Source organism: Rhinatrema bivittatum, chromosome 4 (genome assembly GCF_901001135.1).
Source record: "Rhinatrema bivittatum chromosome 4, aRhiBiv1.1, whole genome shotgun sequence".
NCBI classification, from domain to species: domain Eukaryota; kingdom Metazoa; phylum Chordata; class Amphibia; order Gymnophiona; family Rhinatrematidae; genus Rhinatrema; species Rhinatrema bivittatum.
In genome coordinates this window covers 114320011-114335604 of record NC_042618.1, presented here as the reverse complement: position 1 = coordinate 114335604, position 15594 = coordinate 114320011, and the positions used below count along the sequence as shown (strand labels likewise).

Below are 15594 nucleotides of genomic sequence, written 5' to 3'. Positions count from 1 at the left end.
AAAGTGGATGCGCTGGTATGTGCCATCTGTAAGCGAACTATTCCAGTGGAGGGAGGAGCAGCATTAAAAGATGCACACGAAAGACTGGAGTCCATCCTTAAACAGGCCTTCGACGCAATAGCAATGACCTTAAAGATTGCTTCTTGCTGTTCCTGGTAGCTCGTTTGTGTCTGCTCCTCTCTTGGAAGATAGATGACTTGGAGGTGAATTTCAGAGCTATTATGGAACCCGCTGCTGCCTTTTTAGCTGATGTGGGCTCAGACTTAGTCCATATCTCGGCTAGTGGAGTGGTCTCAGTGGTAACAGCCAGAAGACAGCTAAGACTGAGGAATTGGTCAGCAGACGCAACCTCTAAGGCAAATCTCACAAAGATGCCCTTTAAAGGATCACTCCTCTTCGGAAGCAAATTGGAAAAGCTGGCCATTAAATGGGGCGAATCTCCAGTAACCTGGCTACCAGAAGATAAGAGAAAGCAGTTACAGCACTCCTCGCCCATGAGGGGTCGATCCAGGGGCACCCAACACTTTCGCCCCTACAGAAACTCGACATTCCACAAGTGCATGGTCCTTTGGGAGGTCTCAGTTCTTTCAGAGTCAGCAGTCCAAGAGAAGGTCAGGCTCAGGTCAAGTTAGTCTTGAACCCCCAAATGAAGTTTTGCCGACCCATTCTCAGAACGAGGAGATAGGGGGACGACTGTCCCTCTTCTACCAACGGTGAGTCAAAATCACTTCAAACAAATGGGTACTGGAGGTCATACGAGAAGGATATGCGCTGGAATTTCGCAGCACTCCTCGGGACCTATTCATGATATCTCCTTGCCACTCCCAGCCCAAGAAGCAGGCAGTGGAGACTACCCTGTAAAGGCTCCTCAGGGTGAGGGCTATAGTCCCAATATCCGTGCCCCAGGAAAATACGCAGCGCTATTCCATCTATTTCATCATACCCAAGAAGGAGGGTTCTTTTCACCCTATCCTGGACCTCAAGACCGTCAACCGACATCTGCAAATGATTCATTTCGGCATGGAAACCCTACGCTTCGTGATAATGGCCGTACAATCAGAAGAGTTCTTAATCTCCCTGGACGTATCCAAGGCCTACCTACATATTCTAATCTGGCGAGAACATAGTTTCCTACGCTTTGTGGTACTGGGTCGCCATTATCATTTCTGGGCACTGCCCTTTGGCCTGGCCACAGCCCCCAGAACATTTTCCAAGATTATGGTGGTCATAGTGGCAGCATTGAGAAAAGAGGGAATCCTGGTGCACCCATGCTTGGACGAGTGGTTGATCCAGGCAAAGTCGTGGGAGAGAGTCTCCGGGTGACCAACAGGGTGACTTCCTTGCTTCAGGAACTCGGATGTGTCATAAACCTAGACAAAAGCAGGGCAAGGTCTTCCTTCCACGCGGATAAGAAAGTTGATGTCACAAGTGTGTCTGTTGATGAACACGATATGCCTGACGGTGTAGAGCTATTTTCACATCCTCCGTTTGGTGGCAACCCTGGAAGGTAGTGCAGTCGGTGAGGGGTACACATGCGACCACTTCAACACTCCCTGCTGTCACGTTGGAACCCACTGTCTCAAGACTATGATTCGCCTTCACTTACCGATGGAAGTATGCTCTCTGCTCCAGTGGTGGCTGAAGGAAGACAGGGTGTACCCCTGTCTCCTCTGAACTGGCTGATCTTCATGACAGACGCAAGCTTCTGGGGCTGGGGAGTTCACTGTCAGGAGCCGATGACCCAGGGGCAATGGACCAAGGAAGATACCCTCTGGAACATAAACCGCCAGGAAGCTGGAGCAGTTAGATTGGTGTTCTACAATCAGCCACATACTCCAGGGTCAAACAGTCCACATAATGTGGAATAATGCAACAACGGTAGCCTACATCAACCACAAGAGTGGAACCAAAAGCCAGCAAGTATCACAGGAAATAGATCTCCTTATGGAATAGGCAGAAATATATGTGCAGATGATCCCAACCTCCCACATTGCAGGAAAAGATGTCAGAGCAGACTTTCTAAGCAGGGAAAGTCTGGATCCAGGAGAGTGGGTGTTGGCCAAATCCTTGCAGCTGGTAGTAGATCGCTGAGGTCTACTGTCAATTGACCTGCTGGTTGCATATCATAATGGGAAGGTTCCCCGATTTTTCAGTTACAGAAGAGATCAGTTGACCCTGGGGATTGATGCTCTTGTTCAGACCTGGCCGGAAGAGGAGCTGCTATACGCCTTCTCTCCGTGGCCTTTTCTGGCAGGGTTATTCGCAGAATCGAGCATCACAGGGGATTAGTCCTACTACATACCTACATGGTATGGGCATCTGGGCCCATGGTATGCGGACATGCGGAGACTCCTATTGGAGACATGTGCCTCCCACCACACAGAGACCTGCTCCAGGAAGGGACCAGTCCTTCATGAGATTCCGACTCTATTCTGTCTTGCGGTTTGGCCCTTGAGAGGGCTCGCCTGATGAAGCGAGGATATTCGGTGGCAGTAATTCCCACCTTACTCCCCGCACGGATGTTCTTTATGTCTCTAGCATATGTGCGGGTCCGGAGAATATTTGAGGCCTCATATGAAGAACGTTATGTTTCCCCTCGGACAGTTAAAATCCCACTAATTTTGGAATTTTTCCAGGATGACTTGAATAAAGGTTTGACCCTTAACTCTTTGAAGGTCCAGGTAGCGGCTCTCTCCTGTTTCAGGGGCAAGGTGAACAGAACCCGTCTGTCAGCTCATCCAGACATGGCCAGTTTTCTGAAAGGGGTGAAGCACCTCCAGCCACCTCTACATGGCTGGTTCCCTTGTGGAATCTTGATCTAATATTGGAGTTTTTGGCAAGGCCCTCCTTTCGGCCTCTGCAGTCCTTCCTTGCATTTATTAACCTTGAGAATGGTGTTCCTGGTGGCTATATGCTTGGCACATCGCATCTCTGAACTACAGGCATTATTGTATCAGGAACTGTTCCCCCGGATGACTCCAGGAGCGTTACAGCTTTGTATCGTTTCATCCTTCTTGCCCAAGGTAGTCTCGGAGTTTCATTTGAATCAGTCCATTTCGTTGCCGTCCCTAGGTAAGTACAAGGACGCGGAAGAATACCACCTCCTCCACCAATTGAATGTCAGTAGGCTTTTGGTGTGGTATCTGGAAGTTTCGGAACCGGTCTGAAAGACGGCCTGCCTGTTTGTCCTTCATGGTGGAAGGAAGCAGGGCAAACCAGCTTCGCGGGCTACCGTAGCTCGCTGGATTAAGGAGGTGGTCACAGGAGGCTCAGGCAGTCTCATGGGCAGAATCTAGACAGCTGTCTCCAGTCAACATCTGCCAAGCGGCTATGTGGTCCTCCTTGCACACCTTCTCCAGGTTCTGTCACCTGGACATTCAGGCCTGGGAGGACTCAGCCTTTGCAAGGGCGGTGTTAAGACCACCCCAATCGGGATTAGCTTTTGTACATCCCATTGGTCCTGAGTCCATCTGGCTACATGCTAGGAAATAGAGAAATTGCATACCTGATAATTTCTTTTTCCTTAGTGTAGACAGATGGACTCAGCATCCCGCCCTTGGCTGCCCAATAACAGTGCCAAGGATTCACCCGTGGAATAGATATCTATTCCAGGAGGTTATGGGTAAGCCGTCATCCAGTCCCTAGATCAGGGTATCTATAATCTTACTGGGGTTCAATGTTTTTGGTTGAGTACAGTTATGGTTATCCATGTTTGATCAAGTTTTTTTTTTTATATGTCCACAGTGGCTTTTGAAGAGAATATTGAAGGGCTGAGGTCACTGCAGGGGGTGTATCTAGGGTGACGTCAGCTTTGAAACCTGACTCCATTTCCATCTGCTGGCAGGGGAGCATTAACCCATTGGTCCTGAGTCCATCTGTCTACATTAAGGAAAACAAAATTATCAGGTAAGTAATTTCTCCATTCTATCTGGAGTAGACTGAGTTCCTTAGAAAGTCCACCCAGCTTTTTGTTTCATTTACCCAAACAAACCTGAGATTGCTGCTGCTAATTGAACTCTTTCTAATTGGCTAGCAGAATGCATCTTCTGTTATACCTAGGGAAGTCTGAATCTAGTAGGGCATGTTGAAGCTCATAGTATCAGAGCCATGGTGGATTTGGAAGCCCACTTAGGACTGGCCTCCAACCAGTTTGAAGTGCCTGAAAGGTGGAATATAAACCAAATAAATCTTCAAGGCTGTGATGTGACGTTCTCCACACATTCACACTGCAGTATTGCTTTGACAGAGACTCTCGAAACAGCAGGTTTGACGAGTCTGTCTTTGAGGTGTGAAACTCAACTCCATCCCTTCTAAGGCCTGTTACTTTGGTTTCCGGACTGCCCTGTATTAAAAAAACAAAACTAAACAAAAAACAGAAAATAGTAAAATGGTCTGTTGCCATAAAAAAAACTGTTTTTGCTTGCTGGCACTATTCCTTGATTGTTTTTTCTCTTTTTTAATTCGGAGCAATCTGTAGTTAAGGATTCCTTGTGTGAGGATTGCCATCCTTCTTGTCCTTGGAAAAAGCAAAGTTGCTTACCTGTTAACCAGTGTTCTCCAAAGATAGCAGGTTGTCTGTCCTCAAACCTTCCCACCTCCCCTTGGAGTTGGCTCTCCAAGTCTGAACTTTGTACAGACTGAGGGGGCCCCACATGGGATGCGATGATGTGGGTCAGGCTGCACATGCCTAATAGAGAATTTCTTGAGCTTTAGAAGCAAACCTTCTGTGCCATGCTCCATCAGATGTCACCCTCATATGAGGACTGATATCCTGCTGTTCATGGAGAATACCTGTTACAGGTAAGCAACTTTGCTTTGCCCTTATAAAAGTAATGTCTGCCCAGCTACTGTAATTCTGTTTTAATAGGATAAAAATAACCTTGAAATTTTGTTTTTGGTTTCTTTAGGAGGATATAAATGCTATAGATATGGAAGAAGACAAGAGAGACCTAATTTCTCGAGAGATCAGTAAATTCAGAGATACACACAAGGTAATCTAGTTTCTACTTCACATACAGTACTAGGTTTTTTTGTACAGTCAAAACAAAGCCACAGTCACATAAAATCAACAATACAATACAACACAATAGAATATCACCTATTTTTGATAGTTTCTTTTATGTAGAACTACACCTATCATCATACATGTACCACATTAAAATTATCTTTACACATTTTGTACTTGTTAACTTGATGTCTCTGGATATATGTTTTCGAGACAGCTCTGCATTAATATAAAAAACAAGTTGTCTTTAAATTTAGACATATTTAGTTCAAGGTAGGCATAACTAAAGCCTAAACACCAGGAACTGAAACACACGACATGCACTTACACTTGTTTTTTTAGGGAGTTGCATAACTTAAACCATGGGAAGACTTTTTTTTTTTCTTTAGACTAAAATTTAAATTTTAAGTAGCTATTTACAAGTTAAAGGGGGACGGAGAAAATTAAAACATGGGTCAGTGGTTACCAGACTTACCAAAACTTTAGATGCATGGAAGAATTGTACATTCCCTTAAAGCTAATCTATTCATTGACCCCCACCATTATGATAGAGATCATATGGTGACTAATGCAAGATGAAACTCACAGCTTGGAAAGTAACATGGAATAGGATGTAAGTATGAGCTTCTGTTTTTTATTATATTTTATGGATGCCCCCTCAGGAAAATATGCAAAGGGGTAACTGGCTTTAAAAAAAAAAAAAAAAAAATTTTGTGCCCAGTGAATTTTAACCACCAAGAGTTTCTGCCTGCGTGTATATGCCATAGTTACATCTGTTGATAAATAATTTTGTTTACTCAGATTGAATTCTTTCAGGATGGTCTACACTGGTTTGGCAAAATTATGGTTCAAAACTGAATTAAGGGTTTTTAGAGCCCTAGGCTGAGGAATAGCTGAGACCTTTCTCAAAGAGGACAAATCATGTATTTTGTTTTAAACTCCCCTGAGAGTTTATCATGCTATTGAGAGCCACTTCCTGTTCTTAAAATGCAGGGCTGAAAATAATGTAAATCATGTCTAATCAAAGTGCTAGAGTACAGTACTGGTATGTAAGTTCAAAGAACCAGAACCATCTGCTGTTATTGAAATACAGTCTCATAAGTGCTCTGCACAGTGGTTAATGTGGACTCACTCAAGTTAGTTAATATAGTCATTCAGCTGATGTAAATTATCCACGAGTATGGCAGGACCTTTATTCCATTAAATGTTCATTTATGTCCAAGTCTCAATGTCAACACAGCAGAGGAATGGTTATGTTCTCTGTGCTTCTGAAGATGTTCTTTCCTAAAAAGTGAGCTGGCCATTTAATAGTCTGAAGGCACAATGCCTATTAATATATTTGGAGGCAAACTGATCACGCGGCTTAATCTTTTTCAGCAGTCCTTTTCCTCCATATTTTTTTGTTAATCCTTAAATTTCAAAATTTTTACAGATTGTTTTTAGACTGCAGTATCTGGATTACATAGCTCCCTTTGCAAGACTGACAATTAACCAATGCTTATTGTCATTGATAAAGCAGCAAGGGAGCAGGATTGTTGGTCATATTTACTTTGGAACAATTTTATTTGATTAAAATAAAGTTTTAAGGTTAAAGAAAAGGCACTGGAGCTGAGAAATACTGAAGATGCCTTGGGATGCGCCAGCAACATGGAAAGGTGAGCCTTGCTGGAATTTAGCAGATGACTGAGCGGAAAAAACCCTCTTCTCTTACTGCCTGTGCTAAATGGTTACAATCCTGTGGTTCATACTCACACTTTACACTTTATTCCATGTAACATTTTTACTGACCCAGGGTTGTTTCATGAAAAGGTTTAAGGTATATGTTCCTATTGTTTGTTTTTTATGTGGTTTTTTTTTTATTACCTTTTTTAACAGCGGTTATCTTGCTGATTCGTGTTTTCACATGTCTTAAATAAAAATCCTTCCTGAGATTTAAGGGGGCTACATATTACAGTAGCTTTTCTTTCATCTTTCTTCCCCAGGTCATTTTCATAATTTTCTCATCAATTAAAATTTGGTATGAAATCCTGAGTAATGAACACACAGCTGCTGGTGAATTCCAGCAATTGATGCTGTAGCACTTTTAAAGTGATGCTCAGTAGTGAGTCCAGGGCTTTGTTGGCTGTTTTCGGATTGGAACAGTTTCACAGCCCATTACCCCCCAAATCACTGGAGCAATACAAAAAAACTATGCAAACTAATTTTTCATTAAAAAAAAACCAAAACCAAAACAACAAAAGTGTCCGCTGTCATCACTTGAGTGATTGGGATGCTTAACTTTTTATTTTTATTTTTTTCAGTTAAATTGAATTTGGCATGCTTGTTCAGAGCAGGGAATAGTAAGGGTTTGGGTTAACTATGGGAAAGCTAGGAGGATCATTTTTGATCATAGCTGAATTTAAGAGCACAGTGAACCTTTGCATGTTTTGTTATGAGGTTTAAAGTAATCACTGCAGTCACTTCAGACTGTCAGGGTTTCAGCAATGTAGGGGGTATCCATTTACAGCACGGATGAATCTGAAGAGCTTAAGGTAACATTTAACATTTTTCTACCTCTTTTCTGTTTCTCTTATTTTTCAACTCTGTCCTTTTCATCACTCTTTCCTATATCTTGTAGACTGATATTGCTGTGAAATATTATTCTTTATCGTCCAAGAGCATTCTTCAGCAGGACTTTATGCACTATTTCCACAGCTCTGAAGAGCTAGGCACTTGTTTCTTGACTAGAGACATACAGTGCTGCTGATTAATGCTAGTAGGATTTTAATATGAAGTAGAATTAGTAGATCATTTTTTCATTTATTTTGAGGGAGAAGGGGTTTTTTTTTCTGTGCATGTTAAAATAGTATTATAAATTTTAGATAAAAATGGCTTTAAAAACAATAGAACTACAAATAAGACTCGATCAAAGATATTCCTATTGGAACATCTAAAATATATTGTAAGTATTAAACATTTTGGCATAAAATCACATTTCATTAAATATATATGAATTTGAGGTAAGTATGCTTTTAAACGTTTAACATAATACACTGTATTTAAAAATCCCATTTTCTGAAGTTACATTTTTTAAATGAGATTTTAGTTGTATCTATTCAGAAAATAAATAGAAGGCATTGTTTTGAACTCCTTTGTGCTATAGGGTTTCACTTTCCTCTCTTCTAGCATCACTTTATCCCTACATCTTTGTTTCCTTTTGTAATCTCAGTGTATTCATCATTGGGCCAATTACAGGACAGTGTTGGATATACTGAAACTTGTGACTTTGGTTTGACTTTCTAATTTTTGTCAGTCCTCTGATCCATGGGTGTTCATCAGAAGATTTTTCACCAGGTAAGATTGTTCTTAAAGTTGTTATAAATATTTTTAAAATGTGTATTTTTATTATTGTAGTTTTTAATTTCTTTTCAGTGATGTTTAAAACATGAAGCAGAAGAGTGTAAGTGTTTTACTGCACAGTATGTGTAAACCATGTGATGCTCTGGCATCTGTGAGTCTCACAACCTGGTCTGTCTTTGTGAACAATGTACTTACTTTTCCTCCCAGAAACATAGCTTGTAGGCAAGGTAAATCCAGTGTTGGCGGTCCATGTCCTAGCACAGCATCTGTAAGTTAACACAAAACAATTGCTTCCAAGGATAAATTTATATAAATCTATTGATGTGTATCTTTGTCTGGTAAGAATTCTGGTTGTAGATATTTTTAAAATGAAAAAGCACAGTATGTATTTATACAAAAAGTTTACACAATGCTTTAGTTTTGTGTAAGTAGTTTCCAACCTTTCTATGTTTAGTAGGGCTGTCCATTTTGGAATGGAAAACAGTTTGCAAGCTCTTTAGAGGCCAATTCTGAATATTGTTTTGACCTCAGTTTTCCACTGCTTGCTTGTCACCAATGCTGTCAGTTGATAAATATTTCTGTGTATCCAGATTCAGTGCTTTCCTAACGGCCTGTGTTTGGATTGTCAAGACTGGTGAGGTAATGCGCAGTCCCGATTGGCATCCAGCTGATGTGAGGTATCCAGTCGGGCATAGTAAAGTGTTGTTAAAAGTTGATTTTGCTTAGTGTGCCCAGTTAGTGCACTGCATCGATGGTCTGTTTTTTCTTCTGTAAACAATCCTAGCAGGACAAAATGGACATGCGACTATTGCCATACGTGTTTTAAAGAGAGGCCAGGCTTGCTCCCCAGTATTCAAGGTTGGAGATTGCTGGTCTGTGTTAGATCTATGCTTTTTGCACGAATTCTAGTCTTGTGATTTGATGCACTTTGATTTTTTTTCTTTTTTCTTTTTTTCTTTGTTTTTAATAAGTTTAGATCTAAACATGATCTTATTTTGATATTAACTGGGAAGGTTCTTTTATTGGTTTTTAGAAACTCGAGGAGGAAAAAGGCAAAAAAGAGAAAGAAAGACAGGAGATTGAAAAAGAACGTAGAGAAAGAGAGAGAGAGCGAGAGAGAGAACGAGAGAGGCGAGAGCGGGAAAGGGAAAAAGAAAGAGAACGTGAAAAAGAAAAAGAGCGCGAAAGAGAGCGGGATCGAGATCGGGACCGGACAAAGGAAAGGGATCGGGACCGAGAACGGGAACGTGAGAGGGACCGTGACAAAGAGCGAGCTAGAGATCATAGCAAGGATCGGAGTCGATCAAGGTAATGCCTTTGTCTCTTTACTTTTTTATTTATCTCAGTGGAATTTCTGAACTCTCACTAAAATCAGTACAAAAATGTACCTTGGCTTCCGTTTTCACATGGTCCCTGTATGAATCACAGTAAAATCCTTAGTCCTAAAATTAACTTCAAACACAGTATTCAATTTTTGGTGTACTATTGGTTCTGATAGTGAAAAATCACTCAAGGTTCTGTGTAAATGCTGTCTAATACATGGATTTTTAGGGATTGCATGAGTAGTTCTTGGCTGAGAGCTTTCAGGAAATTCCTGTAATATATTTTGCATTACTGTAAAATTTGCTTCTGTCATGTTTTGAAATTAAGCTAAGGTGGATTGCTAGATTTTCCTCTCCTTTCAGCACTGGTTTTTCATGCTTCAGAGTATTTATAGATTGGAAGCTCTAATTTAGGATCTCATGAGAGAGGATTAAAAAAATCCTCTATCTTTTGGGTGTGTGAGTGCTTGAAACTTATTATTTAGTTCATCTGAAGAGTGTGTTCATCCTTTGCCTTCGTGTTAGGCAAGTAAGACTCTCACTTTGGTTTTATTTCTATGCAGGGAGAAAAGCAGAGACAGAGAAAGAGAGCGAGAACGAGAAAGAGAGAGAGAAAGAGAACGAGAACGAGAAAGAGAGAGAGAACGAGAACGTGAAAGAGAGAAAGATAAGAAAAGGGACAGAGAAGAAGATGAAGAAGATGCTTATGAACGCCGAAAACTGGAAAGAAAACTTCGTGAGAAAGAAGCTGCTTATCAAGAGGTAACTGTGGTAAAAGTACCACCTCCCTTTCTTAATATTTCACAAAGACTATTCTCATCTTCAGTTGTCCTTCTCACAGACTCAGTTTCCCATTTAAATCAATAGATGGGGGGGACCCTTCAAATTTATTAGGACCTTACTCAGATTACTAATGATCTGTTCAGATACTATTTCTAGTAGTCTTAGTTCAAATACCCAGAGTTTTGAAATGCAAGTGAATTTTCTTGCCTGACATAATGGCAGCATCTTCAGACCTGATCAGGTTCGAGAAGGTTGCAGCATTTTGTTCCTGATCAGGGCCAGGGAGAAGGCTAGAGGAAGAGAGTAAAAAGTCTTGTGGAGAGGTGGAATTGGAGGAGGAGGAAGGGAGGATCTTGCCATGCAGAAAGTGGAGGAGGAAAGTAAGAGGACTGTAGTTGGGGTGGGGTGTAGTTAGGGGTTTGTGCACTCACCAAGGAAGAGAAATGCTTATGCCATGTACTTCCATAGGCTTCACTCCCCCACCCAAAATTATAAAAGGTGGAAGGGGATGGAGTAAATGACAAGTACATTTCATCTCTGACAAGTAAATCCTGGAAGAATTTTTGAATTCCTGCAAATACCTTTTTCTTCATCCAAGACTGTGAAACAGTTCAAGAAGAAAAATAATTTGCTACTAAAACTTGTAGTAACTTAATAAATAATTGAGCTGCCTCTCTTCAGTACTAAATGTTTGCTTGATTCTGTGGAGAATAGGCTTTATGAAAATCTAATCTTTTTCATAATAACTTAAGTCAGGAGTGCAGGTCAAATCTGTATTGTCACTGTTGAAAGACAAACAGATTTTTACTTTATCCCAGGACAAGCAGGATGCTAGTCCTCACATATGGGTGACATCAGTAATGGAGCCCTATGTACGGAAAAACTTCTATCAAAGTTTCTATGAAACTTTTGACTGGCACCAGAGTGCCTACTGAGCATGCCCAGCATGCCATGATATTCCCTGCCACAGGGGTCTCCCTTCAGTCTTCTTTTTTCCGCGGAGCCGTTAGCCTCGCGGTTAGTAGGAGTCCTGTGGAGATTTCTCCACAAATTTAAACTTCAGAAAAAGTTGGAAAAACTTCAGCCGCAAGGGTCTCCCTTTAGAAATACCATCGCAGTAAGTTTTTCCTTACTTCGCGGTTCCGTACCGTTTTTTGACCATCTTTTTTCCTGGTCATCGGTCGTCGACGGCTGTCCGACCTGAAAATGGCATCGGGATTCAAAAAGTGCCCTAAGTGCACCAGAAATATGTCTATTACAGACCCCCACCAAGACTGTGTTCTTTGCCTTGGTGAGAACCACGATGTTAGGGCCTGCCCCTTGTGTGCCGCCATGACATCGAAGGGACGTCGACTCCAGATTGAGAAGATGGAACAGCTCTTCAAAATTCAGCTTTTACCTGCAGTATCATCCTCAACGCAATCGTCTCCGGCTGGATTGATTCGTAAGGTAGTGTTAAAGAAGCAAGTCCCAGATGAGTCGGGAAATGCTTTTATTTCCTCCCCCCTCCCCATCGTCAAGGGCATCGACATCGGGGAGCGAAAAGGCCAAAGAAAAAGAAAAACATCGCCATTGGCATCGAAGACCGCACCGACCCGATACCCGGGGTGCCATCGGATATGGAATCGACGGCTAAGAAACCTTGGTTGGAAGTACAGGCTCCGGAGCCATCGATACCAAGGCGATCCCTGCCGATACCGGTGCAGGGAACCATACCTCCTCAGGGCTCTGAGGAGGTCAAAAAAGCGGTACGGGACACATTCCTCGAAGCGATACCGAGGCCACAACCTTCAACACCAGCGATGCCATCGACGCCGATTCTGGTACCGATGGATATTCTCTCCTCGATACCGATGTCACCGGCCATTCCGGCACCGATGCCTATTCCGGCCGTTCCGACACCGATGCCATCGATGCCGATTCCACCGCCAGCACCGATGAAGCCATCGATGCAGATTCCAGAGGCCTCTATTTTTCAGCCTCTGATGGAGAAGTTGGACACCCTAATCCAGGCTGTATCCAAGAAGCCCCAAGATATAGATGAAGGCACGATTCCAGAACCAATACCTGGTCCTTCTGGCATTGTCCCACCTCGGAGGCCACAATCTCCAGGATTTCCTTCCATTCCATCGATGCCCCTTAGGCCATCAGGTCATCCAAGAGACACTGCAACTGATTCTGACACAGATGTCTCTTCAGATGAGGACATGTTATCTCAGCCTTCACCTCCAGAAGATAGGAGAAAGTCACCCCCGGAAGATCTTTCTTTCTCCAGTTTTGTAAAAGACATGTCGGAGACTATACCCTTTCTACTTCTCTCTGAACTTGTCACCAGACAGAAGACAGAGGTGCTACAGTTTGTAGATCCACCCAAGGAAATACTGGCTATACCAGTACATGAGGTGCTGCAGGAGCTCATGTACAGATTGTGGGAGCACCCTGGATCAGTAGCATCAGTTAATAAGCAAGCAGATGCTACATACCTCGTCCAGCCAATCCCTGGATTTCAAAAATCTCAACTACCACACCAGTCGGTGGTAGTTGAGTCAGCCCAGAAAAAGGCTAAAAGGCTCAAAACACATGCTTCCACACCCATCAGGAAAGGAAAGTCGATTCCTGGACAGTCTAGGCAGAAAGATCTTTCAGGGTACTATGTTGGTTTCAAGAATAAATTCTTAAGTTATTCATGAACCAATATCAACGCAACCTCTGGAAGCAGGTCGAAGGCCTTACCCAGGATCTTCCAGAGCGGTTTCAGGAAGCATTCTCACAACTCGTGCATAAGGGCCTAGAAGCAGGCAAGCACAAAGTCAGAGCTACATACGACAGCTTTGAGACTGCTTCTTGAATGTCAGCCTCAGGAATCACGGCTCGTAGATGGGCTTGGCTGAAGGCTTCTGAGTTAAGGCCAGAAGTTCAAGAGAGATTAGGCGACCTTCCTTGTTTGGGTGAGAACCTATTCAGAGACAAGGTTAAGGAAGCAGTGGCCACCATAAAGGACCACACTGAAACTCTCAAGCAGCTATCTCTCATGCCTCAGGAGTCACAACCCCCTTCTAGAAGACTTCCTAGAAGAGATGTCAGGAGGCCTTACTACCGCCAACGATGCTACTACCCCCCCCAACAAGCCGGGCAAGACAAGCTCGTCCAACTCAGCGTCCTCAGTCTCGGCAAAGGCCTGCTAGGCCTCAACCACCTGCTCAGACTGCATCTACATCAGGCTTTTGAAATACAACCAGAGAGCAGAAACCCCTTTCACAATCCACTTCCAGAATTACCAGTGGGAGGTCGCATAACCTATTTCCATCATACATGGACCTTTATAACAACAGACCAATGTGTACTCTCAATTACAGCTCAAGGGTACCGATTGGATTTTCTCACCGTACCAAAAGAGACTCCACCCGTCACATCTTGGACAGTGAACCACCACTCAAAAATCCTAAGAACAGAATTATCCACCCTTCTGAGAGCCAGGGCCATAGAAGCAGTTCCCAGGCCTTAGCAGGGCAGAGGATTCTACTCCCGCTATTTCCTCATTTCAAAGAAAACTGGAGGCCTATGTCCAATCCTGGATCTCAGAAATCTCAACAAATTTCTCAAAAAAGAAAAATTCAGGATGGTATCGTTAGGCACCATGCTACCTCTTCTTCAAAAAGGGGATTGGCTCTGCTCGCTGGATCTTCAAGACGCCTACGCTCACATTCCCATCTTTCCTCCTCATCGACAGTACCTGCGATTTCTGGTTGAAGGACAACATTTTCAATACCGAGTGCTTCCATTTGGCCTAGCCTCAGCACCTTGAGTGTTCACAAAGTGTCTAGCAGTAGCGGTGGCACATCTTCACAAACAAAGGATGCATGTATTCCCTTACTTGGACGACTGGCTCATCAGGAGTCAGACGCAAGAAGGAGCTCTCAATTCCCTCAAGCTCACAGTCAACTTGCTTCACTCCTTGGGGTTTCTCATCAATTACCAGAAATCCCATTTCACACCATCTCACCTGTTACAATTCATAGGTGCAGATCTAAACACCATTACAGCAAAAGCTTTTCTTCCAAGAGACTGTGCTCAAACACTCGTTCTCCTGGCACACTCTTTCCGGACTCAATCTCAAGTTACAGCTCATCAGTGCCTCACCCTACTCAGTCACATGGCCTCCACAGTTCACGTCACTCCCATGGCCAGACTGACCATGCGACTAATGCGATGGACACTCAAAACTCAGTGGATTCAAGCCATTCAACCATTGTCCACTCCCATTCAGATAACGCAGGACCTGCGTTCCTCCCTCCTCTGGTGGACATCAATGAACAACTTGCTCAAAGGGTCTCCCTTTCCAGCAACCAGTTCCCCAAGTGACTTTAACTACAGATGTGTCCACCTTAGGCTGGGGAGCACACATTGGTCATCTAAAGACACAAGGGACGTGGACAAAACTCGAAGCCTCTTTTCAAATAAACTTCCTAGAACTTCGAGCTATACGTTATGCGCTACATGCGTTCAAGGACTGCCTTTCACACAAGACTGTTCTCATCCAAACGGACAACACAGTAGCCATGTGGTACATCAATAAACAAGGGGGAACAGGTTCCTACCTCCTTTGCCAAGAAGCAGCACAGATTTGGGATTGGGCCCTGGCACATTCGATTCTTCTATGGGCCACTTACCTAGCGGGCATCCACAACATAGTAGCCGATCGCCTAAGTCGTCAGTTCCAACCACACGAATGGTCCTTGGATCCAACGATAGCAACCAAGATCTTCCAACGCTGGGGTCAACCAACAATAGACCTCTTTGCATCTCACCTGAACTACAAAGTGAACAATTACTGCTCACTGCTCCGGCAGGAGAACAGCCTATCAAAGGACACCTTTACTCGGCATTGGAACTCAGGCCTGTTATATGCGTATCCACCGATACCACTCATAACCTAAACTCTAGTGAAGCTACAACAGGACAAAGGGACCATGATACTCATAGCCCCATACTGGCCTTGACAAGTATGGTTTCCCACGCTTCTAGATCTCTGTCAGGGATCCCATTCGCCTGGGAGTAGCTCCCAGTCTCATAACTCAGGAACAGGGTCAGTTGCGCCATCCCAACCTTCAATCCCTGTCCCTGACAGCATGGATGTTGAAAGCT

General features: G+C 43.3%; 1 protein-coding gene across 3 annotated transcripts in view; it reads left to right on the top strand.

The window, feature by feature from the left end:
• RBM25 (RNA binding motif protein 25) overlaps positions 1-15594 on the top strand; it is a 287767-nt gene that overhangs the window by 103642 nt on the left and 168531 nt on the right. For all 3 annotated transcript variants that reach the window (XM_029598715.1, XM_029598714.1, XM_029598713.1), the window contains exons 8-10: positions 4908-4991; positions 9378-9652; positions 10230-10428. In XM_029598715.1, coding sequence (XP_029454575.1) covers positions 4908-4991; positions 9378-9652; positions 10230-10428 — 558 coding nt within the window. The remainder of the gene's footprint in view (positions 1-4907; positions 4992-9377; positions 9653-10229; positions 10429-15594) is intronic.